Below are 27,774 nucleotides of genomic sequence, written 5' to 3' on the forward strand. Positions count from 1 at the left end.
TAGCACTCAATGCTAGGTCCGGCTATACATTAGGGAAACAGCAAGTTTAAGACAGAAAATGAATTCTATTGTCCCCTGGACTAACAGGGTTTATCATCATTTAACAGGTAATCAAACAAATATTTAACTGCAAATTGAGATAAGTGCTATGAAGAGAGATATTTAAAATTTATTAATTCGAATATGGTTAGAAGCAATTAACAGAATAATGACTAACAGAATCTTTAAAAACAAAAAAAAAACTCTCATGACATAAATATGTAAATAGATGGTTCTAAAGCCAGTATAGTAGCTAAACTGTATCATAAAGAAGCTAGTCTTGTCTTTCCCCTCATTTATCCTCTTCAGCATATCGCCTTTTTGTTCCTGTGCATCTCATCTCACTGGTCTAAGCCAGCTGCAGCTCCGACAACAGCTGTAGCTCCAACAACTGTTACTCCAACAATTGTAATCAAGGTAGAAAGAAGTAGACAAGGTCTCCTTACTATCTTTGTCTTTCAGTTCAGTTCAGTCACTCAGTCATGTCTGACTCTTTGCAACCTCATGGACTGCAGCACGCCAGGCTTCCCTGTTCATCACCAACTCCCAGAGTTTATTCAAACTCACGTCCATTGAATCGGTGATGCCATCCAACTATCTCATCCTCTGTCATCCCCTTCTCATCCCGCCTTCAATCTTTCCCAGCACCAGGCACTTTTCAAATGAGTCAGCTCTTCGCATCAGATGGCCAAAGTATTGGAGTTTCAGCTTTAGCATCAGTCCTTCCAATGAACACCCAGGACTGGTTTCCTTTAGGATGGACTGGTTGGATCTCCTTGCAGTCCAAGGGACTCTCAAGAGTCTTCTCCAACACCACAGTTCAAAAGCATCAATCCTTCAGCACTCAGTTTTCTTTACAGTCCAACGCTCACATCCATACATGACCACTGGAAAAACCATAGACTTGACTAGACGGACCTTTGTTGGCAAAGTAATGTCTCTGCTATTTAATATGCTGTCTAGGTTGGTCATAACTTTCCTTCCAAGGAGCAAGTGTCTTTTAATTTCACGGCTGCAGTCACCATTTGCAGTGATTTTGGAGCCCAAGAAAATAAAGTCTGACACTGTTTCCACTGTTTCCCCATCTATTTGCCATGAAGTGATGGGACCAGATGCCATGATCTTAGTTTTCTGAATGCTGAGCTTTAAGCCAACTTTTTAACTCTCCTCTTTTACTTTCATCAAGAGGCTCTTTAGTTCCTCTTCACTTTCTGCCATAAGGGTGGTGTCATCTGCATATCTGAGGTTATTGATATTTCTCCCTACAATGTTGTTTCCAGATTGTGCTTCTTCTAGCCCAGGGTTTATCAGGATGTACTCTGCATATAAGTGAAATAAGCAGGGTGACAATATACAGCCTTGACATACTCCTTTTCCTATTTGCAACCAGTCTGTTGTTCCATGTCCAGTTCTAACTGTTGCTTCCTGACCTGCATACAGATTTCTCAAGAGGCAGATCAGGTGGTCTGGTATTCCCATCTCTTTCAGAATTTTCCAGTTTATTATGATCCACAGTCAAAGCCTTTGGCATAGTCAATAAAGCAGAAATAGATGTTTTTCTGGAACTCTCTTGCTTTTTCGATGATCCAGCAGATGTTGGCAATTTGATCTCTGGTTCCTAATGCCTTTTCTAAAACATGTTTGAACATCTTTATAAGAGAACAAAATCCTTCCCAGAAGCTTTTCCAGCAAACATCTCTTTATGTCTCATTGTCCAGAACTGGGTCAAATGCTTACCTCTAAATCAATCTACATCCAGAGAAAATGGGATTGCCATGCCTGATTTAAACTATTCAGGGCTCATTTCCTAGCACTGAGAGAGGGAGTCCCCTCCCTAAACATGTTGCTGCCCTCACAATATCAAGGTTCGTTAAAACAGATTTATAAAAATGAAATCATTGTTTAGTAGACAATAATTGTGAAAATAAAAATCCACAGGACTCAGTGACTAGGTAAATAACTAGAAAGAAACAAGACTCAAATATCACTCCAAAGTTTTAAGCTTTGGTAACAAAGACAATCATAAGGCCAAGAACAGATAAATAGAGAAGTGGGAAGAAAAGCCTAGCTTTTGAGATAGACAAAAATGAATTCCATTTTCTTCTCTTTCAGTTTGATGTGCAATGACACAGTCTGATAGAAATGGAGGAAAGGACCTGAGAAGAAAAGCTAGCTTAGACACTGGAGTTATCCACAATGAGGTAGAATTTGAAACCACAGGAAAAGGTGGGACCATTGGGAGAGAAAATGAAGAGACAATAGTGACAAGGCCATGAAAATTCTGGTAAATGGCTGTAGTCAGGAGATATTGAAAAGATAATGTTGCCATAAGAAGAAAATAGATGGAGTAATTAATTACAGACATCCAAGAACTAAGGGACTACTACAATCACATAGCAGCTGAGAAGTAAAGTTTCCAAAGGAAAGTAGTGGTTGACATTGTTGAATGTTAATGGAGATGTCAATAAAGACAAAATACTCTTGAACCATTTCAGCGATTGTATCTCATGTGCACTTATTGGATCCCTAACTGTCTAATCTTTCAAGAAGTTTGGAAGGGAAGGCTGGCAGGGGACAGTGGCTAAGTAATCGAACATTTGCAGGCTAAAAGGAGGGAGCCTAGAGAGTGGCAAGACAGTGAAAAAGAAGAATGGTGAGGGGGAGAAAAGGAGGATGTGAAGAGGATGGAGGTCATGACAAGGGTAAGAACCATATTTAAGAGGAGAGATGAAAATGTGAAGAGATGATGGAAGTGGGCAGACAACACGAAATGCTGGAGAGGGGAGGGAAATTAATTTCAAGATACCTAGTGGCTGACAGCAGTAAAGGTAGAGGTCAATGGAAATGATCCCCCAAAAAGCCACAAAAGTCAGGCAAGACAGAGACGATACAGATAAGCACTAAAATTCAAGGATAGCAGGAAAGAAATTTGAAAATTGGAGGCCAACAAATGGAAATGGGACACAAAGATTTGACACTGGCCAAATGGTTAAAATTAATTAGTAAAATATCCATGGGAAGAGTATAACTAGAAAAATTAGAGAACCAACAAAGCATAGGGTGAGAGGGTGAAGGTCAGCAGTGGGGTGAACATTCATTTTACAGAGAGATGTATGTAACCCAGTATTTCCTAAGGAGGGTCCAATGAAGACATCAAAGATAGGGTAGAGTGTAATCCTATTCCAGGGATCCATCACAAGAGAACATAATTGCACTATGGCTGACAGCACACATACCTCCCTTTTTACACTATGCATAAGTTCATGAAAAAGGACTGCATATAGTGAGCTTTTACAAGCCGATATAATTGAATAATTCATACATATGCATAAAAGAACTCATGGACAGTGGACACCAAAAGTGACTGAGAGAGGTGCCATCATAAGATGAAAGCAGGTCATAGAAAGACCACTGAAAATATGTGACTTGAAGAAAGGAGGAAGGGAAGGAGGAAGGAAAGGGAGGTAAGGAAAGATAAAGATGCCAAAGACATCAGACTCCTACCTTCCTATTTCTACATATCATTTTATGCAAGAGCCTGACCTGCCTGCACATGGGCCAACAAAAACTCTGGCAGCTGAAAATGAATGTGTGTGACCCATAATAAGTGTGAATAATATTTAAATAAGGGAACAAACTGTTTCAGTGGCCGTGTAACACCGAGTGGCCACATCAATTATGTTTATGTAAATTCTTTCTTCTTGATCTTGGAATAACCGCTTCCCACTACGGAAATGTCTGTGGAGGTCTTATGAAGTAATTAACCCAGGCAGGCAAATAAATACGCTCATGAAGCAGCAAGACTGACACCAAGAGATACATGTGGTAGAAGGTAGGCATTTAATAGAAGAGAAAATGAGGAAGACAAAGGTTTGCATTTGTCTTCAATGCAAAACAAAAGAAACACTTTAACTCTGAGTTACAGTGAAAACGCAAAGTAAAAAGGACACACAATGAACACAATGTTATACCCCATGTCACTGATAGGTGTTTTATAAGCATTTCACAGGATTTATTGGATATTATGTTCTTCCATATTCATTCAGTCTTAAAGGAAACCTATGATTGTTTCTAGATAACAAATGAAAAAGGTGAGGCTTAGAAAAGTGAAATCACTTGCCTACAAGTAAACAGCCAGGAAATGACAGAAACTGGACTTGAACCTAGATTTTCTGACTGTATGTACCAGTGGTCTACCTAGTTCTTGCAAACAGTCAAACATCTGGACTGAGTGAGCTATGTTTTTGCTCATCAGCAGAAAACTGGAAGGAATGATCTCTAAATAAGATTCCCAAACCATGAGACTCCATGATTCCAACATGCTCACGACCTCTTGAAAGCCCTCTTGACAAAGAAAGAGCTGATCCAATCACTTTGTGTCTGCAGGTATGCATACATGGGTGCCACGTGTGTACTCACCTGCAGGCTGAGGGCAGGTAGGAAGCTGCAGAACCAATACTTAGGACACCAGGAATAAATAATGAATATCAGACTAGACCACTGAATCCTACCTCTGCATGGAAATATTCTTACCTTCCATCAAGTTCCTCTTTGCATAAAACACTTACATTTTCATGGTGTTCAGGAGCCTGCTGTTGGCTTCCAAATGCTCTGGCGCCATACCATGCTGTCACTGTAACTGCCCTCCAGTGAGCCATCAAAATCCCAGCTAGAACATTTTGAATACGGCAGTTTTCTTGCCACCAAAACACTAAATTGCAATATTTTATATTTATCTCTATTTAAATTTTAGTGATACCACATAAATGTTAACACAGTCTTACACTAATACAATCATGGAAAAGTCTTAATAACACCACACATTGGCACAGCCTCCATATGAGTTATGGCCTGCTAAGCAGTCCCAAAGCAAGCTTCTCAAGTCGCTTAGCTCCCCTAAACCAAGCTGTGACATCAAGACGTTTCTTTTCTCCCACGAAATGTGTTTCCAGAAGCAATGGCAAAGTACATACAGAATCATCTGTTCACATTCAGAGTACAGAGAAGATTTCCAAAAAGGGTCTGGAAAAGAGGTTAATAATGTTTGAACCAATTATTTTATAGCTTGAGAAACAAAAAGTGAACTTCAGTAAGTTCTCAAGCCTCTAAAGTCTAATGAGGATAAAGATCTTAACTTGTGCAGGGCTGAAATCACAGCTGTCAATGACAAATTTATAGATTCTTCACCTTTCCAGTAAATGCACAGGCAGTGATTTCCCTGCATGGCTCTGGTCAACAACAGCGAGAGAGGAATGCTCTGGAGTCCACAAGACAAGCAGGGCTTAAACATGGGGCAGGTAAGCAAGAAGGGAAACAAAGGCCTGCAGTGCTCCCAGCCTCTCACCTGCAACAATTCTGGCTTTCCTAACTTTGCCTTTCAATTTACTAAGAAAAGATAGCTAAGTCTTTTAGAATTAGAGAGTATCAGACTGAGATTCTGATTAACCAAAGATAATCGTAGATGAAAGGCAAAGGAAATCTTTTCAAAACAAAGAGTCCAATGATAATGTTCAAAAGAGCCCTTCTACATTATCACAATCCTGGCAAGCAAGCAAGGTAATCCTTAATAGGCACCACACATGTCCCGACAGCAAGAATTTGAATAATGGTTCCTGTTGTAGAAGAACAAATGGTCCTAGGAACAGACTTTCAAAAATGGAACAACTGCAGCTTGAAGACATTTTGACTTTTTTAGGGCGAGTATAATGATATGGTGCTCCTATCTCTTTCTGCATCTACCCTTTGGAGATGCTCATTCCTCTTACCTGATCAGTCTTTGAGCATAAGCCAGACTAACTGAAATTTAAACAACTCTCAACCCAGAGAGTGTGATAACCTGGTGGCACGTTGACTGGTTTCAGGCAACTACAGGAAGGCAAATCTCCCCCAAGAAGGCCCTCCTTGGTCAGGTTCATTATTTATTCATCACCAGATGAAGCTTCTCTGCTAAAAGGATCAACTCTTGGAGTTCACTCCCCGTCCTCTCAGCTACTTATGGTTGTGTAACTTCTAATTAGCTTTGACTAAAACAGAGAATGTGACCTAAAATATGTTATGAAATGTCCATACATATAAGATGAGGGGGAAGAGAGAGTCACCGATGGTGACAACAAGGGTAAAAATTCTTATCTAGTTAGAATAAAGGCAGAATCAAATTCTTACTCTAGTTTCAATGAGATTACACTAAGCTGTGGATAGAGACGTGCGTGAGTTCAAACCTATCCTTCCTCCAGGCCAATCAGGCCAAGAGTAAAGCTAGACTTCACTTGAAGGGTCCAAAGGATCCTGGCCAATGTGACGACCATCCATGCTGCTCACCTGGAAAAGGCAGCCCCCAGCACAAATGCCGCATACTCCTTCACCAGGGGTTCTGTACTGTTGAGCCCGTTGATCACCACCTGAAGGCCACCAAAGGAAAGCAGGTCCTGTGCATTATCCATCTGGAACAGAGGCACTGCTTAGTATAGTATAGACATCAAGGTAAGAATTTCTTTTGTTAACTATTCAAGAACAAACTAAAAAAATTAAGTAAAATGTATTGGTGGCCTTTTTGACTAATTAGGAAAGGGTCTGTAAGAACCAACTAAATTTTGAAACAATCTTACATTTGAGAATTCCCAATTCATCTACCATGATTTATGAGTACCTGCGTGAGAACTGGCAAAAATGTCACCTAGCAATTGCTTATGCCAAACATGTCCTAGAAAATTCTACTACCATAATGAGTCACAAGCTTACTCATAATGTACAAGCTGTTAACACCAAGATCTGGTGTCATCGGCACTATTAAATGACACTATGCTTCTTGGTGATGTCCAGCCTCAGTGGGGGCAGTGGAGGCAGCAGACACTTTAAAATGCTGCTTTTTAATTAGAAATCAGGGACTATAAAAGGAACTCTGTTGCAGGCGGAGGGCTGGAAAAATGCTAGAAGAAGAATAACAATAGTATGCTTCTCTTTCCACTTACCCACTTTATAATCTAAGGTTGAATGAATCTGAGGACACTTTGTGATAAATCTGCATAAAAGTCTCTCTCAAAAGCTTTAGCCTTGGCCTTGCTAACTCACTAGTGGCTATTACTGGACAGTGTAGAACATTTCCATAATCCCATAAAGTTCTATTGGGCCACACTGGTCTAGGCTATACTTAAGGTCCAAAGCCCCAAAATTCAGACTCTCGTTTCCCAAGCTTCACTTGCATCCTGGAAGAAGACTCAACTTCTTCAGAAAAGTCACTGGATCCTTTTTTCCCTATGCAGCAGCTACAGTCTCCCTTGGAAATATCTTTGTTGGTACAAAAGCTGCCTCTTGTCTACATGCTCATCCCACTCTACAAATCATCAGGAAGAGGCAGGAAGCCTAACACCAATGGGACTACTACCCACCTTTCTCCTCCATATTCCACTAAGCCCTTTCTTACCTGACTCTATTCTTTCAAACTGGAAGATGGCTCTACCAGAGAAATCCAGTTTGAAGGGCTGTATTTGACTATGCCTATCTTTTGGGGTAGGCCTAGCCTGTTTTTAACCCCTTAGAAGATCATTCTTCTCAAACACAAGAGCAGGGGATTTCTGTCTTTCTGTCCACTGGTACAGGTCCAAGGATTACAATAATCTAAGCATATAGCTAAGCATTCAATACACAGCTATTAAGTCAATGAATGAAAAGAAAGTGAAGTTGTTCAGTCATGTCTGACTTTGCAACACTATGGACTGTAGACTACCAGGCTCCTCCATCATGGGATTTTCCAGACAAGCATACTGGAGTGGGTTGCCATTTCCTCCTCCAGGGGATCTTCCAGACCCAGGGATTGAACCCAGGTCTCCCACATTGTAGGCTTTACCATCTGAGCCACCACAGGGAAGTTCAATCAATGAATAAATTTGATCAAAAAAAGGTCACTGAAATAAACTCCACTGTGAGTAAAAAAGGCAGTCTGGGCTATCCGTGCCAATAAAGTGAATGGGTTTCTTGTACCACAGACCTAAAAAGATGGCCAATCCAGGGCCATGAAGAAAGCATGGAGTCTGCTCTGTCATAAGGGCCCCAGGCCAGGGTTGTCATTTGTCTGCCCTAATCTGTCCTTGTGAAGGGGAATGATTATTGGACCATAGCCTAGCGAACTAGGGAGACTCAGAGCTGAGTGCTTTGTGACATAAGCACAAATAAATACTGAGTTTTCCTTCCTTACATACTCTGATTTTAAAATCTAAGAATTCACTACCTTCTCCTTTAGTCTTCCTTCTTCCAGGTTTTCCAAATACAAAACCCTGGCTCAGAAAGCCCTGTAATTCCATGCCTGAGATGGCTACTTATCAAGGTTGGTATGAGTTCCTAGCAGAGCAAACCAATGCAGCCCAGAGTCACAGAGGTTCTATTATAGATTCAGTTTATCTTCACTACTATAAAGATAAACCAGGGTATTATAAAGGCTGACATTTACATAAGCTCTTCAGCCTTTTCAAGATGTTTTCTCATTTGTTATTTTATGGGAGATAAAGTAGGAAAGAGTCACTCTGCTTACTGTACACACAAGCTCCAAAATTTGGGCCCTGCCCAGTATCACACAGCAGAAGGCATGACCAGGGCCAGGGTCTGGGGCCAGAACTTTTCCCAGGCTGCTCTCAGGACTGGGTGGGACAGAAAGAAAGGAGTTCAAGGTAGAAGGAAGGAGTGCATAATGAAGGAGGCAGTAGGGAACTGTGCCAACACTCAGGAGGAAAAGAGAAACAGAAAACTGACAAGACAATGAGAGAACACAGAAAATAAAGAAAGGGAGAAATGATGGTAAATAATTGAGGAGTCATGTGAGGGAAGGCAAATACACTGCCACAGGGTGAATGGGGCAGGCAGTGGCTGCTCCTTATAAATAATTCACATGCTGTTTCCACACACATGATTTTGCTTTTCACAAATCTTGTTTAATAGTTCAAACATGGCTGTGAGAAAATCCTTGGGCAGAGCCAGTTTGGGTCCTTGAAGCCCATGACTCCTCAAAACATCCAATCAGCAGTCTAGAATAAAAGTGGACTAAGTAAGTTTCCTGTAAGAAGAGTCCTATCTCCCTCAAATCTAGCACTACATCACCCTAACTGCCCACCACAACTGGAACTTGAGGCCAAGCTATGTCTTCTTCAATACCCCTGTGAAATAACAACTTAACTCTACTGCATGGAAGCCTGACATACCAGCCCACCACCTTATCTGTATTTCCACTTGAAAGACCAATGATCTAGAATACTTAAGACTCTTCTGCCAACAGATCAAGTTCGGTCACCACCAGGGGACTAGTTTCTGGACTGATAAATAGGATAAGTTTGGTGATGTCCAAGAAATTGTTAATTCCTCTTAGTGACCCATGAAAGCACAATGGGATGTCACCCTAGTGATGATACTGCTGGATGACCAAAGAACCTGCAAGGGAAATAAAATTTATTAGGGCCCTGCTACCCTTCTCTGTACTCAACCTCCTCTGGATAAGATAAGCTCTCATAAAAGGTCATTTTGGCCTTTCATGCTGCAGCTAAAAGAAGAGCCTACAGAAACCTGACACCTAAAGACCCATCGAAGTATGTTAAGAAGAGAAAAAATAAAAGCTGTCAACATCAGAGCAGGACTGAGTTGGCCAATAACTCCTAGGATCCTTATTCCTTTAAATATCTGTAACAGAAAAGCTGTTGGACTTTTTGTTTTTTTACCCTGGAGAGAAAGACTGGAAAGAGGAAAGAGAACCCAGGTCCATTTTCTTCTCTAAAAGGATCACAGACCCGCTATTTGAGGCCTGAGAAAGAATTATGAGCAGAGAGAGATGAAGAGGCCATCCCATAATTCCTGCAGATACAGTACACACTCATCCTCTCTCAACACAAAGGCTGGCAAAATCCTAAAGAATGTCTTTTAGCTTAGTTTATAGAGAACAAGGACGCTGTCATGTGTGGGAGGACGCTGAAGATCTGTATCTTGATGAAGATCTCAAGCAAGCCTTTGATGATGATTACACAGCCCTCCCAGGCCACCATCGCCCCTAGTCTGGATTACTGCAACAGCCTCCTATCTGGTCTTTCTGCCTCTACCCATGCCCTCAGTCTACAGTCTAACTCTCAACACAGCAGCCAGACTTTCTTTAAAAGAAAGTCAGATCAAATGCTTCTGCAACATTCTTCTAACTCTGTCCAATTCCATTCTTTTCTATGGCCCACAAAGTGCTCCATGATCTCCCTCTCATTATCTCTCTGCGCTTCATCTACTTCTCTCAGCTCCTGCCACATAGTTGTTCCCCAAACACACTAGACATGCTCCCACCTTAGGGCTATGGTACCTGCTGTTGCTCCTAACTGAGACCTTCCTTCCCAACACTGCCAATCCTTATCCTGCTCTATTTTTTTATTTTTCAGTAGTATCTATCTCCTTCAAACATATTATTTATAATTTACTTGTTAGGTATGTTTATTGTCTATCTGCCTCTTCTAGAAGGTAAGCTCCAATTCCATTCACAAATGTATTTTAAGTGCCTGGAACAGTGCCTGGAACTTAACAGGCATGCAATAAATTAATTCATTCAATAAGTGAATGACTTCTCTTGGTTCCTTCTGCTTAGATCCATCTATTCTCTCTTAGGTTTCATTCAGGTGGTACCAGTACCCCGTTGAGAGTCAGAGTATCCAAAACACTAAGAGCACAGAGTTTAGGATCACACAGACCTTGTTGCTAATCCCAGCTCTACACTAACTGGGTGACTTTGGGCAATCACAAATGTGGCCTGTGCTTTATTTGCCTCAGTTACAAAATGGGATTAACAGCAGTGCCTACTCCAAAGGCAGATATGGAAGTCAATGAATTAATGTGTACAAGGCACTTGACTACATGCCGAGTACATGATAATGCTCAATAAACATTAACTGTTATAATTATGGCACAAATCAGATCAGTTATTTCCCTGCTCCAAACTCTCCAATGGTTCTTAGGATCAAGGATAAAATTACAAAAAGCATGATTTTCTCAAGCCCACCTGTCTCATCCCCTAACCTTTCCACTTTATCTATGCCACTCACCCACTGGTCTCTGTGCTCCAGTCACTCCAGTCTCTACCAGGTCCTTGATCTCACCAACCTCTTCTCTGACTCAGAATTTTTCTATAAGCTATTTCCTCTGCCTGAAACACTCCAATACAATGGGGCAAACTTTTCCTAAAGGGCCTGATAGTGAATATTTTTGGTTTCATGATCCATAATGGTTCATGTCACAACCACTCAACTCTGCCACTGCAATGTTAAAATAGTCAAGACAATAAAACAATACATACACAAAGAGATGTGATTGTGTTCCAGTAAAACTTTGTTCACAAAAGTGGGCCAGAGTTTGCCACCCCAAGCTCTAATCTCCCCTCTTTGTCTACTCAACCTCTAATCATCATTTAATGCTTAGCCTAAATGTCACAATCTCAGAGAAGCCTTCCCCAGTATCCCTGACTAGACTAAGTTCCCCCATTATACACTCATCCTTATCATAATCTTAAATTATCTCATTATTAAACTGTTAATTGGTTCATTATTCAATTGTTCACTATTTAATTGCACCCTCTTCCAGACTATAAGCTACATGGAACAAGTATCCCGTCTATTTTACCTCTGCTATGTCCTCAGTGTTGAAAAATTAAAAGAAGTAGCACTCCGAATGAAATAGAACTTGGCTCTAGTCTCTAAGAAAGTATCTTATACAACAGATAATGGCCTAGATTAAAAATCCTCTATGACTTGAGAGAGAAGTAAAGACGATGACAATACTTTCTTAGGGCCTTGGGCAGAGGGGTTTATTTTTGGAGGTGTTAGTTAAAAGTGAGACCAGTGGACAATGAAATACAATACCTGATGGACATAATATTCGAGATCAAACAGTGCAGCAATCTTCTCTTCCAGGCTGGAGCTGGAACTATTGAACTTGTTGATCAATCGTACCATGATCTGCATGTCTGTCTCAATGACAACATTCAGCTCCTCAAAGTCCTTCTTCAGCTCCTCAATGGGACGGAAGAGCCGCTTAACTTTGGCCTGCCTTTCCTAAGAAGAGTAGCAAAGAGGTGATTAATCATCAACTATAGACATCTGCCCAATCAGCCTGTGGTCTGCCATGGATGCCCATCCTCAAAGAACTGCTGCTCCAGGGCACAACCTTCTTTAATCTGTACTTTCCAGGATGCCCAGAGAGAAAGCCCTCAGAATCTACACATATAGCCCTCTGCCACAAGAACTCACTCAAGATTTTCCAAGGTCCACTTATCTCAGCCAGCCTTCCAATGCTCAGGAAGAATGAAAAGTCTCCTTGTAATCACTGAGGTCAGGGTAAACAATTTCAGCTCACCTTCAACCCCTAATCTCACATGGAAAAGCCAAGATCTAAGGTGTAATAATCCATACCTTGGTTCTCTTTCTTCTATAATTAAAGAATATCTTTTGCTTTACCCTACCCATCCAGCAACATTTTAGGGAAACCCAGATACAGGAAACTGTCGGTAAAGAGCTGTCAGAGTGGGAGCGATTTGCTGATGAAAATTAAATCTCTGTCATTACTGTCAATCTAACTACAGGTGTACAATTTGTTCAACTGTTTGAAGTGGCTAAATTACTGTATGTACTATGCTCAAGTCTCAAACAATTTTTGCTCAGTCCCTCTCCACCCCACACACATATAAAGATCTTTAAAATGAAGTTATGTTGGAGGTGAATAAAAGACTTTAATTAGATATTTTATACATGTGACACTTTCTGTTTTCTTCCCAATTTCAGAGGATAGTACTTATAGAGAGAGTCTGAAAGGTCACAGTGGCTTATGTCTCCATCTTCTGAGAATAATTAAAAGGCACGAATATTTATAAAAAGCAGGATGATGAGCAGCTGTCAGCTCCAAATTGCTCATCTATTACCTATGGGTTTTCTCCCCAGTGACAAGCACTCCATTGAACATCAACCAAAGAAATGAATCAGTCTCTCTTAAAAAAGACCATTCCTAGCAGGGCAATCACATCTATGGGATGCTATATTCTTCTCTTTTAGGCTAAAACAGTGAAATGCTCTCCTTCCACCCTGCTAGAGGACTCTGGTGGCCACCAAAGGTCATGTAAAGAGGTCAAGGAAAGCTGAGGGTTGACAGACAAGTGAGCAGGATAAGAAACTAGTTATTTTTGCCTCATGCCTGCATGCCTGGCTCCCAGAAAGGCCTTTAACAAAATTTTTAATTTTGCAATTATTACTACTCAAAGGAAATTACAAAAATAGTAGAGAGTACTATATGCCCTTCATTCAGCTTCCTCCAATGGTAACATTTTATATAACAATACAATGTCAAAACCAAAAAAGTGACATAGGTGCAATACTATTAACTAGACCACAAGTCTTATTCTGATTCCACCAGCTTTTACATGTACACATTAGCATGCATGTGTGTGTGTCATTCTAGACAGTGTTATCTATAAAGATTCATGTAGCCACCAGAAAATCAAGTTACAGAGCTGTTCCATCACCATCAAATGACTCTACAGTGCTCCTCTATATCTGCACTTTATCCTCTCATCCCTTCTCTCTTATCCCTGTGCCTGGGCAACATTAATTTGCTCTCCATCTCTATAATTCTAGCATTTGGAGACTGCTATACAAATAAAGTCTGTAACTTTTTGAGACTGTCTTTTTACTGAACTTAATGCACTTGAGATGCATTAACTCATTATCCAATTTACTGTAAATATCAATGGTTTATTTATTTTTAATGTTGAATAGTATTCCATTGTACAGATGTTACAATTTAACCATTTACCTGTTGAAGAATGTCTGTTTCCAGGTTTGGAGTATTATGAATAAAACTGCATAAACATTTGTATAAAGATTTTCTTAAAAATAAACCTAAGTTCTTCTTTCTCTGGGATAAATGCCCAAGAGTGTAACTACTGGGTATTTTCCAAAGTAGCTGTACCATTTTATATTCCCACCAATGAAAGACCCAGTTTCTCCACATCTTCAATAGTATTTAGTATTATCATTTTTATTTTAGGCATTCTAATAGATGTATAGTGATACCTTGTGGTGGATTTAATTTGCATATCTGTAACAGCTGATGACATTAGACTTTTTTCATGTGATTATTTGCTATCCACATATTCTCTTTGTGAAATGTTTGTTCAGGTCCTCTTCCCATTTTCAAACTGGTTGTTGGTTTTTACTGTTGAGTCTTGAGTGTTCTTTACATATTCTAGATAGATGCAAGTCTTTTATCAGACAGCCCTTGCTTTGTACAGATCTCATATGTATCACTTTCGAATACCACAGTTTACATAATACTAGTCTCCCAACATGACTCAAATTTCAGTTGCCATCACATATTTAACTGCATTAAGTACCAAATTTGCTGCTAGCTCTTCAGTTCATAAATCACTATGTAAATTATATAAATTCCAATCATGAACAGTTGCTGATCACATAATTTATTTCAAAATGTGTCAGTGAATGGCCACTGTGCCCCCATTATTCAATTCATATACAGATGTCAAGTGTGTGGTAGTATGGCTTCCTTGGGATAAAACCATGAAACATTTCATAAAAATGGATAATGAAAGATAAAACTGACCACAAAGTTGAAAGCACAGCAAAGAAAAAGAAAGCAGTAACTTTGGCAGTTCAACTATATATTAAACATATATGGAATTAAAGATGATGTCATAATTTTTGCTGCAACTATCAAACATAATTTTAAAAATTTGAGAAAAGGGTAATCTATTATATTTTCCTTTACTTTTATGCACTTCACAGCTCTTTCTTCCCAATGGTCCATGTTTTCTTCTGTGATTATTTCCCTTCTATTTGAAGAACATTCTTCAGTTATTCTTTTAGGTAGGTCTGCTGGTGATAAATTCTTTTAACTTTCTTCTGTGTGAGAGTGTCGTGATTTCCTCCCTTCCACTCCTGAAGGGTATTTTCACTGGCTATAGAATTCTGAGTGAACAGTTCACTTTTTCACCATTTGAAAAATACACCACGTATTTTTGACCTCTGTGATCTCAGATGAAAAAGATGTTATCATTCAAACATTATTTCCTATTGCTAGTATGTGGTTTCTACCTTGCTGCTTTCAAATTATTTTTCTGTCTTTTGTTTTCAGGTTGACTGTGATGCATCATGGTGTTGATTTCTTTGAATTTATCCAATTTAGAATTCACTAAGCTTCATGAACCTGTAGGTTTATGACTTTCACCAATTGGGAGAGTTTTTCATCTCTATTTCTTTGACTATTTTCTCAGACCCATATTATTTCTCCTCTCCTTCTGAGACTCTGTTACACAAATCTTGGATTTTCTGTTACAGTCAGTCCTACAGGTCCTTAACTCACTATTTATTTTTTTCAATCTATTTTCTGTTATTTAGATTAACTTTTATCTGCCTTTAAATCCACTGATTCTGTTCTCTCTCATCTCTATTTTACTATTAAGCCTATGCAGTGATTTTTTCCCTATTTTCAGCTCTAAAATGCCATTTTGTTCTTTATATCTTCTATTTCTTTGCTGAGGTTATCATTTCAGGAGTACACATAATTGCTTGAAGCATTTTTATGATAACTGCCTTAAAATTCTTATTAGATAATACCAACTTACAGGTCATATCACTGCTGGCATCAGTTAATTGTCTTTCTTAAGTCAAATTTTTATTTTCCTGGTTCTTGGTATCGTGAGATACAATTTAGGTAACCTGGGCATTTTGAGTATTATAAGATTCTGAATTCTACTGAATCTTCCTTTTCAGTAGGCAGTCACACTGTTTAAGTTTACTATCTTGGTTCTCGTCTTCTTGTGAGGTTGTGAACCCAAGCCAATTTAGTTTTCAGAGAATCTGCAGTGTTATTTTGGTCTCCTTGCTCTGTGTGCCCCCCAAAGCTAATCTGAAATCCTGGGCAGTATTCCACACTGTACTTCCATCCTTAAATCTGCTGTTACGTCTGGTCTGTTTCTCTTGTGGATCACTAAGGAGCATTCCTAGAACTTCATTTGCAAAATTCCTTTCTCCATCTTCCTTCCCTCCAAAATCCTACTACCACTCTCTAGTAAGGAGAAGGAAGAACATCATTTGTCCCTGCTGCACACTCAACACTGGGAGCGGAAGTCATTCCTTGACCTCTACTGATATCACCCTGGTGGGGTAACTAAAGCACTGTCTTATCACTGCTGATCTAGAGGTAGGGTTCAGGTTCCTCATTTATCCCCATTAACACTACCCTAGAGTGGAAAGCAGAATGCTGATTTACACTGCCTTGTTCCCTCCAGATGGAGGTTAGAAGTATAGACTCTCCACTGACCGCACCCTCTGGCATCGCTGCAGCTAAAGCAAGTGGAAAACTACCTTGATGCTGTCAGCAGGGGATAGACATTAGGTTCCCTTCTTGGCCTCTGCTGACACCACCCCAACAGAAAAAAGCAGACTGCTACACCCCTGTGAGGGGTGAAAATCAGGCTCCACACATGGACTCTGCTGGTACCACAGCAGTGGGAGAAGAAGAGAATACTCATCTTTCACTGAGGAGAACGTAGAAATTCAAGCTCTCTGCTCAACATCATGTTGGCTGAGATAGGAGAGCACTGCCTCACACCATCTACTGCCACCAGAGGGGGAGCAAGTTCAGGCTCCCCACTCAGCTTCTGCTGACACCACTCTGGTGAAGGTAAGAGTATAGCTTTGGTCTACCACACAAACTGGAGGTGGAAATCCAAATTCTACATTTAACTTCCACTGGCACTAAGGGAGGTGGAGAGATTTCCATGGTCTTTGGCTAAAAGAGAATAGGTATTGTGAAAAATATTTTTATTAGGCTGCCCTATTCCTGGTTCTTTCTTATAGAGAGCAAGACTTTCTTAGGGCCTTTTTTCTATCTGTACCTGTTGGCATTTCCATGATATAGGCTTCTCCAATATCCACTTTGGGATATTTAGAGAGCAAGAAGAAAGGCAAGAAACTCACTCCCATGTCATCCCTCAAATTCCAAGGTCCCTGTCTAATCCACCTTCTTCTTCTCACCTTTATCATATTTTTATATCTGCTTTTAATATTATGAAAGCCTTTGGCTGTGTGGATCACAACAAACTGTGGAAAATTCTTCAAGAGATGGGAATACCAGACCACCTTACCTGCCTCTTGAGAAACCTGTATGCCAGTGAAGAAGCAACAGTTAGAATTGGTCATGAACAACGAACTCGTTGAACTGGGAAAGGAGTACATCAAGGCTGTATATTGTCCCCTTGCTTATTTAACTTACATGCAAAGTATATCATGCAAAATGCCAGGCTGGATGAAGCTCAAGCTAGAATCAAGATTCCTGGGAGAAATATCAATAATCTCAGATATGCAGATGACATCACCTTAATGGCAGAAAGCAAAGAGGAACTAAAGAGCCTCTTGATGAAGGTAAAAGAGGAAAGTGAAAAAGCTGGCTTAAAACTCAGCATTCAAAAAAAGAGGTTTACGGCATCCGGTTCCATCACTTCATGGAAAACAGTTGGAGAAACAATGGAAACAGTCACAGACTTTATTTTCTTGGGCTCCAAAATCACTGCAGATGGTGACTGCAGTCATGAAATTAAAAGAATCTGCTCCTTGGAAGAAAGGCTATGACCAACCTAGACAGCCTGTTAAAAGTAGAAACATCACTTTGCCGACAAAGGTCCGTCTAGTCAAAGCTATGGTTTTTCCAATAGTCAGGTATGGATGTGAGAGTTGGACCATTAAGAAGGCTGAGTGCCGAAGAATTGATGCTTTTGAACTGTGGTGCTGGAGGGAGACTCTTTAGAGTCCCTTGGACAGCAAGGAGACCAAACCAGTCAATCCTAAAGGAAATCAATCCTGAATGAATATTCATTGGAAGGACTGATGCTGAAGATGAAGCTACAATAGTTTGGCCATCTGATGTGAAGGACTGACTCATTGGAAAAGACCCTAATACTGGGAAAGATTGAGGCCAGGAGGAGAAGGGGGCAACAAAGGATGAGATGGCTTGATGGCATCACCAACTCAATGGGCATGAGTCTGAGCAAACTCCAGGAGATAGTGAAGGACAGGGAAGTCTGACACAATGTAGTCCAAAGGGTCAGACATGACTTACCAACTGAACAACAAACAACAGCAAGAAGAATAGGAAGAAATGAGTCTATTTAATCTTGCCCAGACTCAAAAGTTTAAGATGGCCATATTTTTAAATGGAACAATTTATAGGATACAGCTGAACAACAGCGGACATGATAAAACATAAAGCATCAAGCAATCTGTATGGTAATAAGGGGATAGAGAGATCAGATTCAAAAACAATGACCCAAATCTGTTGGGTGACACCGAGCTTTTCCATAAAGCAAGAGACTCTGGGAAGGACTGATTCACTTAAATCTAATAAGTTACCAATGGATATAATGGAATTGATGCCCTTCCCCCCCCCAAAAAAAAAAATTCATTCAATTGGTAAGATATGACAATATCTCACAGAATTGTCCTTATAAATAGTAAAAGCACATCCTGTACTTGCAAATCACCATGTAAAGATTTTGTTTAAAGACTGATAAAAAGTATGATGGTATCTGCAGCCAGGAGCTGGAGACATGTAAGAAACTCCCTAACCTACTTCAAGTCGATTTATTTGCCAGTCCCAGTACATTGGCAGGTGGCTGAGTCAGTCCAGGAAGGATACAAATGAAAGTGAAAAAAGGACCCCAGGACTCAGTACCTCGGTGAAGAAACTAACAACCTAAGCACCACAGAAGTAAAGAAAGAGTGTGGCAGGCACAGGTCAGAAGAGGCAGCTGACACCAATCAGATGGAACAGGGGTGTCACATTTTGCTGCCATTATTGGGGTCTCTTGCAGAGAGAGAGAATTATTTTTAATTGCAAAAAACAGCAACTGAAAACTTAGATAATCTCTTGCTTTTACACTTAAAAAATATTTTTATAATATTCATACTTTTCTATACTAATTGAATTATGAGATAAGAATACCACTAAAGAGAGTAAAGAGAAGAGACAGGGGTGCAGGTGGTCTTCCATCCACAGAGAAAACATAGAACAAGGGCTGATTTTTATGTTCCCATCTGCCCCATGTGGAGCTCATGGTGAGAGAATGAGTGGGAATGAGCCCAAGCCCTTAACACAGGAATACCGATCTCTGCTCCAGGCACCTAGGAATGCACTACTCTCCTTTGCTGGCCTCACCTTCACCAGGTAGGGGATTTGCTTTCCCTCACACCTCTCCACCCCTGCAGTTAATACACACCTGCAGTAGGATATAATTTTACGCATCACCTTCCTTCACCACTACTGCTGCCATCCTGCTACTCACCTCTTATCATGTGCACTCTTCATATTGAGATACAACTTTGGTAAGATGAGTAAAAACACGGAGGCTTGGCTTGTACATTAACACTTCCTCCTGAGGTCCTCTCTCTCTCTCTCTCTCACACACACACACACACACACGTCCGTCTGTCTCAGAAATACTTAGTTCTGAAGGATCTAAAGCTTCCTTCACTAACACACAGACTGTCAAAAATCTGGTGTTGCCTCTCTAAGATACTGCAAGAATTCTGGGATGAGAGCAGAGATAAGAAAAGCAGAGGGAATTGTGAAGAGGAGGAGGAGGAGGGAGAACATAAAAAGGTCTGCAAGGCAGCAACTGGAGGAAGTTCTTTCAAGGACAGGACTCAAGCAGAAATGTTAAGGACTGATTTTTAACATTCTCTGGCTATCACATGACCTCATGATCCATATAAGAATAAGTCTTTGTTCTGATAGGTCAGGATCCACGAACCAGACATTAGGGACATAGCCAAGGGGCTGCAACTCTGCCTGTTTCTCCTTCTCATTCCCTAATACTTTGTACATAAATTTAAGAGTTGGAAGAAACCTCAGCCATCTTGTCCCAGCCCCATACTGTACATTTAAGGGATCTGAGGTCTGGAAAAGGTTTGCTACGTGTTCAAAGGACAAGGACTTGGGCTTCTTCCTTCCTGGTCTAGGTCCCATCCTTTAAACTTGTGTCTAACTCAAGTGTAAGTGAGGAGATGTGAGTTCTAATCTCTGTTCCCCTAATTGATGTTTGTGGTAATGCAGAGTATGGCTATCTGTGCTCCATGCTTCAGTTTTCCCATATATGTAATCAGATCAGATCAGTTGCTCAGTCGTGTCCAACTCTTTGCGACCCCAAGAATCACAGCACGCCAGCCCTCCCTGTCCATCACCAACTCCTGGAGTTCACTCAGACTCACGTCTATCAAGTCAGTGATGCCATCCAGCCATCTCATCCTCCGTCATCCCCTTCTCCTGCCCCCAATCCCTCCCAGCATCAGAGTCTTTTCCAATGAGTCAACTCTTCGTGTGAGGTGGCCAAAGTACTGGAGTTTCACCTTTAGCATCATTCCTTCCAAAGAAATCCCAGGGCTGATCTCCTTCAGAATGGACTGGTTGGATCTCCTTGCAGTCCAAGGGACTCTCAAGAGTCTTCTCCAACACCACAGTTCAAAAGCATCAATTCTTCGGCACTTAGCTTTCTTAACAGTCCAACTCTCACATCCATACATGACCACAGGGAAAACCATAGCCTTGACTAGACTAACCTTTGTTGGCAAAGTAATGTCACTGCTTTTGAATATGCTATCTAGGTTGGTCATAACTTTCCTTCCAAGGAGTAAGCGTCTTTTAATTTCATGGGTGCAGTCACCATCTGCAGTGATTCTGGAGCCCAGAAAAATAAAGTCTGACACTGTTTCCACTGTCTCCCCATCTATTTCCCATGCAGTGATGGGACCGGATGCCATGATCTTTGTTTTCTGAATGCTGAGCTTTAAGCCAACCTTTTCACTCTCCACTTTCACTTTCATCAAGAGGCTTTTGAGTTCCTCTTCACTTTCTGCCATAAGGGTGGTGTCATCTGCATATCTGAGGTTATTGATATTTCTCCCGGCAACCTTGATTCCAGCTTGTGTTTCTTCCAGTCCAGCGTTTCTCATGATGTACTCTGCATATAAGTTAAATGAGCAGGGTGACAATATACAGGCTTGACGTACTCCTTTTCCGATTCGGAACCAGTCTGTTGTTCCATGTCCAGTTCTAACTGTTGCTTCCTGAACTGCATACAAATTTCTCAAGAGGCAGATCAGGTGGTCTGGTATTCCCATCTCTTTCAGAATTTTCCACAGTTTATTGTGATCCACACAGTCAAAGGCTTTGGCATAGTCAATAAAGCATAAATAGATGTTTTTCTGGAACTCTCTTGCTTTTTCCATGATCCAGTGGATGTTGGCAAATTTGATCTCTGGTTCCTCTGCCTTTTCTAAAACCAGCTTGAACATCTGGAAGTTCACGGTTCACGTATTGCTGAAGCCTGGCTTGGAGAATTTTGAGCATTACTTTACTAGCGTGTGAGATGAGTGCAATTGTGTGGTAGTTTGAGTATTCTTTGGCATTGCCTTTCTTTGGGATTGGAATGAAAACTGACCTTTTCCAGTCCTGTGGCCACTGCTGAGTTTTCCAAATTTGCTGGCATATTGAGTGCAGCACTTTCACAGCATCATCTTTCAGGATTTGGAATAGCTCAACTGGAATTCTATCACCTCCACTAACTTTGTTCGTAGTGATGCTTTCTAAGGCCCACTTGACTTCACATTCCAGGATGTCTGGCTCTAGGTCGGTGATCACACCATCGTGATTATCTGGGTCATGAAGATCTTTTTTGTACAGTTCTTCTGTGTATTCTTGCCACCTCTTGTTAATATCTTCTGCTTCTGTTAGGTCCATACCAGTTCTGTCCTTTATCAAGCCCATCTTTGCATGAAATGTCCCTTTGGTATCTCTGATTTCCTTGAAGAGATCTCTAGTCTTTCCCATTCTGTTGTTTTCCTCTATTTTTTTGAATTGATCACTGAAGAAGGCTTTCTTATCTCTTCTTGCTACTCTTTGGAACTCTGCATTCAGATGTTTATATCTTTCCTTTTCTCCTTTGCTTTTCACTTCTCTTCTCTTCACAGCTATTTGTAAGGCCTCCCCAAACAGCCATTTTGCTTTTTTGCATTTCTTTTCCATGGGGATGGTCTTGATCCCTGTCTCCTGTACAATGTCACGAACCTCATTCCACAGTTCATCAGGCACTCTTTTCTATCAGATCTAGGCCCTTAAATCTATTTCTCACTTCCATTGTATAATCTGAATCCTAATGAAACGATGACAGAAATGCTCCCAGAAATTTATTAAGAGTCCACAAAAGGTTACTTATTTGGCTTCCTTAAATTATTTTGCAATATTATTGTTATTATTACCCATGTTTATTGCTAAAGCTTTAGGAAACAGTGACTCCCTTTCATGTCATTTTTCAGGATGGTATGAACTCACTATAAGCAATATTACCAACCTGGTCTTCCTTTGAATTTTCCATCTCTGCCCCCTCCTTGAATTTTGCCAGTGCGTTCTTGAGGTCCTGAGATGTATAGGTATTGGTGTTGATGTCCAGCCTGTCCAAAGAGAAGTTGAGCGTCATGAGGTGGGTATCATCTTTCCCAAGAAAGAACACCCTTCTGGATGGCTGGCACTCCAAGGCCAGCTAAGCCAGGCTAACTCACAGGACACTACCCACCTTTGCCGTGGGTCAGCCAGAAGTCTAACCTTGATGATCTCACCTTGAAGCTAGAGGAGGAAAGAGCTAAAGATGGGGTCGCTTCATAAAAGAGGAGAAAATGGCATGGGGCTGACAGAAGCCCACTGTGGACAGAGAGCTCTCTGCCAGTTACTCAGGCAGAAGCAAGTCTGCAATGTCTGTGCAATGCTGCTCTCTCAGCAGGTGCCAGAGTAAGACCTTCTGGGGGACAATGGGGCACAGACAGAGGACATAACATGTACCCTATATATAAAATCTTCTCCCGCCCAAGTGTGTGCCTAACCTGATTTGACAAGCCAATCTATCTTTACAAAAACAGGCTGAATAAATTCATACCTTTAAGACAAACCCCTGAGCACAGACTATGTGCAGGGAGTACGAGTCAACCTGACAAAGGAATGGGTTTGAGATATGAAGAACTAAAACCAAGGCCAGCCTCCAAGGAGAGGGACGAAAGGAACCAAGGTGGACATAATGTCAGGAAGCTGGCAGAGACTAGAGTGGTATCTTCAGAAACAGTCCTGGAGCTAATCCAAGCCACAATTCAGCTTGACTGGAGAGAAGGCATTTGTGGGGCAGCGGGGTGGAAGACAAGTTTTGCCACCAGCACTCATTTCAGTTCAGTGAACAGAGGTAAGGAACAGTGATACATACAAAGGGAAGTGTGGAATGTGGACTGTGCATGGCAAGACTGTCCGGCTGGCAGTGTGGGGAGAGGGTGGTCCAGGTATCCCTGGAGACACAGCAGAGATCAGGGAAGAAGGGGCTAGTGGACCACTCTCTCTGTTCCAGGTGAGATGAGTACCTCAGTCTTATGGCCCAAGATCCTAGCCAGCCTCAGCTCTCATGAGAGGGTCTGTCTTTGATTCATCTCAGGGACCCCTTATAGAGCCCTCAGAAAAACACTTGACTTCTTTAAACTCCAATCCTCCTAAACTAAATAATATTAGTTAATAATTCCCATTTACAGAGCACTTAACCATGTGTCAGGCTCTGTGTCAATCCTTTAAAACTAGTATTTCATTCAAATCATTACCACAGTCCTACCAAATAGGACAGACAACACCTCTCCTGTCAGAGAATCACCCACTGCTAGCCGCAAGAGGATGCCACTGCCTTGATTCTTACTCTGAAGAGGGTGTGAAGTATTTAGGGCTATAACTTTTTAAATTTATTTATTTTTAATTGGAGAATAATTGCTTTGTAATATTGTGTTGGTTTTTTCCAGCCATAGGTACACTATGTCCTCTCCCTCTGAACCTCCCTCCCACATCCCACCCCATCTCACCTCTCTAGGTTGTCACAGAGCACGAGGTTTGAGCTCCCTGCATCATACAGCAAATTCTCACTGGCTATCTATTTTACATGTGGTTATGTATATATTTCAATGCCTCTCTCTCAATTCATCCCAACCTCTGCAACCCCCACTGTGTCAACAGGCCTGTTCTCTAATGTCTGCATCTCCACTGCTGCCCTGCTAACAGGTTCATCAGTACCATTTTTCTAGATTCCACATTATATGTATTAACATATGACGTTTTTCTCCGACTTACTTCACTCTGTATAATAGGTTCTAGGTTCCTCCATCTCATTAGAACTGTATGTGTTCCTTTTATGGCTGAGTAATATTCTATAGTATATAAGTATCACAACTTCTTTATCTATTCGTCTACAGACATCTAGGTTGCTTCTGTGTCTGAGCTATTGTGAATAGTGCTGCAATAAACATTGGGGTACATGTGTCTTTTTCGATTATAGTTTCCTCATGGTATATGTACAAGGCTGTAAGGAGCAGATTCTCTCCTCCTTTCTCCAAGACTTAGGATTAACCCCATCGTGTCTACTACATCTCTATTTACTGTATAAAGTCCCACTCTCCCAAGCCATCCATAATCACCCACTCTTAGCCCTAGCTGCTGCTATTGCTGCTAAGTCACTTCAGTTGTGTCTGACTCTGTGTGACCCGATAGACGGAAGCCCACAAGATTCCCCCGTCCCTGCAATTCTCCAGGCAAGAACACTGGAGTGGGTTGCCATTTCCTTCTCCAATGCATGAAAGTGAAAAGTGAAAGTGAAGTCGCTCAGTCGTGCCCGACTCTTCGAGACCCCATGGACTGCACCTCCGTCCATGGGATTTTCCAGGCAAGAGTACTTGTAGCCCCAGCTACACACACACAAATGTACATGTGTGCCTGCATGCGCACAGGCACATGTACAACTATCCTCAGCTGGTATTCTCATTTTATTCTTCACTAAGAAAAACAGATGTTATCATCAATAACTCATTCATCTTCCCATCATCCATTCTATATACCAGTTCAATTCAGTTGCTCAGTCGTGTCCGACTCTTTGCAATCCCATGAACTGCAGCACGTCAGGCATCCCTGTCTATATACCAACCTGCACCTAAATCTACATTTTTTGCTTTCCCTACTATTAAAAAGGATGACAGTGTTCCTGCCCCTGTTGCACTTAGGGTAGAGATCCCACTTGCCTTTTCAAAACCTTTAACTCCCAAAATTATACCACACTCCCACCTGCCTGCATCATCAGCTTTTCCTTTGGTTGGAGTATTCCCATCAGCATACCAACACCCCTTTGACTCTACAATCTCTAATTATCATGCCATTTCTCTGCTTCTGTTCAGATTAAGTAAAACTTTATGAACACATTGTTTTCATTCACTATCCACACCTCCTTGAATGCTAGATTGCCATATGCATCAACCTGGATTTTGTTCCCAAAACTCCACTAAAACTTCTCATCAAAATTACCAATAATCAATGGTCAAATCCAATGGATTCTTCACTAGTGCCTGTTCCTCAACCACTCAGCAGCATTTACACAGTTCACCCCTCCCTCCTTGAAACACTCTCCTTTCCTGGCTTTTTGTTGCCACATTCTCTGGGATTTTTCCTCTTCCTTGCTCCTTCTCTAACTCTTCTTGCTGGTTCCTTATCTCTTACCTGAATCCTATATGCTGGAACACCTCAGAGTTCAATCTTGAACAATCTTTTCTCTATCTCTACATTCTCCGTGTGTGTGTGTGTGTGCGCGCGTGTGTCTCAGTCATGTCCAACTCTTTGTGACCCCATGGACTGTAGCCCACCACACTCCTCTATCCAAGGAATTCTCCAGGCAAGAATACTGGAGTGGGTTGCCATTCCCTTCTCCAAGGGATCTTCCCAACCCAGGGATCGAACCTGGGTCTCCTGCATTGCAGGCAGATTCTTTACTGTCTGAGCCACCAGGGAAGCCCCTCTAGTATTCTTGCCTGGAGAATTCCCTGGACAGAAGAGCCTGGTGAGCTATAGTCCATGGGTCACAAAGAGTCAGACACAACTGAGCGACTAACACTCTCCCCTAGATAATTCAAAATATCTATCAGGCAGTGATGCCTAAAATTACATCTTTGACCCAAACCCTTCCCTGAGTACCAGCCAGACTCCTGTACAACTACTGATACATCTTGGATCTTTAACAGCCACCTGAGACTTATTACACCTAAACCATAGGTCTTGACAGTTCTCTCCATAAATCTGTCCCCCTCTCAATCTTTTCTATTTCAATAAATAGTACCTTCCAGTACCTGGTTATGCAAATCCCAAATGAGGCTTTACCTGAACCCCTACTCCCCTTTTTCCAACCCCTAAATTGTAAAGCTATTGCTGCTGCCTCCAAATTAAATCTCCAATTCATCCACTCTTTGTTACACACCACAGACTAAACCACCTCACCCACTGAAATGACATTCCAATTGTCTCTGTTCATCTCTTGTCCACCTTCAACCTATCCTCGGTATACATAGCAAATATAATGATCTTGCTAAATTACATTAAATAATTCTCCTACCCAAAATCCTCCAATGGCTCACCATTACAATTCTACTTAAATGAAGAACATTCAACATGCTCCTCAAAATTCCACATGATTAGGCCCCTCATACCTTTCCAATCTCATCTCATATTAGTCTTCTTCCTTCTCCTACCCATTAATCACCCTGATCATTTTCCTTTTTCTTGACCTTGACAAAGCCCTTTCCTTAACAAAGCCAGGAACTCTTCTTGCTTCTTCTGACTGAATTGCTCTAACTCTAACCCTATAAAATTAACCTCTTGCATGACTAAGTGCCCCTCATCCTTCAGGTCTCAGGCTTTGACAAGGTCTTCTCAAACCGTCCTTTCTATTGGGTTGCCCAAAAAGGTTGTTGGGTTATTCACAAGATGGTACAGAAAAACCTGAATGAACTTTTCGGCCAATCCAATAGCCTCCATCAGGGATTTATCACCTCATTTCTTCCCTAGTATTTATTATAATCTATAATTACCTTACTTGCATACTTATTTCTCTTTTCCTGCTTGCCAGCCTCAATAAAGCTAGAGTCTTGTCTGTTTTATTTACTACTGTATCCCCAATGCCTGGCACACAGGCACTCAATAGGTCTTTTGTGAAATGAATGGTGGAATAAGTAAATGGTCCTATCCATGGCCCACTCCCTTAACTATTATACCATATTATACTGTGGTAAATGCTCTCAACAGGGCTTCCTACATGGCTCAATGGTTAAGAATCCACCTGTCAATACAGAGACACAGGAGACGCAGGTTCAATCCCTGGGTCAAGAAAATCTCCTGGAGGAGGAAATGGCAACCCACTCCAGCATTCTTGCCTGGAAAAATCCATGGACAGAGGAGTCTGGAGGGCTTGAGTCCATGGGCTCACAAAGAGTCAGACAGGACTTAGCAATTAAACACACACAAACAAATACACAACCCAATATGGAACAACTTGGATGCAGTTTGGTCCTCTAAATGTAAGAGGATGACTCAAAAAGCTGATTGTTCCAAGGCAAAAGCTGTACTATGGAGAAGTTGACAGGGATACAGACTAAAACCAATGAAGATGGCAATGTCTAATACACAAATAGCAAGAGGAACACCAGTTGAGAGCCAACTGTACACTGAACTCAGCAAGTGCCCAGAGACCCCTCTGGGACAAGTCAGAGTAAGGAGACCTCTTCTGGGCTTTAGAGGTCACAGAAACTGTAGCTCTAGGTAGCAGTGTGGCCAGTCACATGC

At 41.2% G+C, this 27,774-nt stretch overlaps 1 protein-coding gene across 5 annotated transcripts in view; it reads right to left on the reverse strand.

Annotated features, from left to right (window-relative positions):
• Positions 1–27,774, reverse strand: part of SIL1 (SIL1 nucleotide exchange factor) — a 249,871-nt gene that overhangs the window by 79,028 nt on the left and 143,069 nt on the right. For all 5 annotated transcript variants that reach the window (XM_070374420.1, XM_070374418.1, XM_005900164.2 and 2 more), the window contains exons 5-7: positions 22,454–22,553; positions 11,904–12,095; positions 6,358–6,479 (exon numbers count right to left, since the gene is read on the reverse strand). In XM_070374420.1, coding sequence (XP_070230521.1) covers positions 6,358–6,479; positions 11,904–12,095; positions 22,454–22,553 — 414 coding nt within the window. The remainder of the gene's footprint in view (positions 1–6,357; positions 6,480–11,903; positions 12,096–22,453; positions 22,554–27,774) is intronic.

This window comes from Bos mutus, chromosome 7, assembly GCF_027580195.1.
Source record: "Bos mutus isolate GX-2022 chromosome 7, NWIPB_WYAK_1.1, whole genome shotgun sequence".
Taxonomy (NCBI): Eukaryota; Metazoa; Chordata; class Mammalia; order Artiodactyla; family Bovidae; genus Bos; species Bos mutus.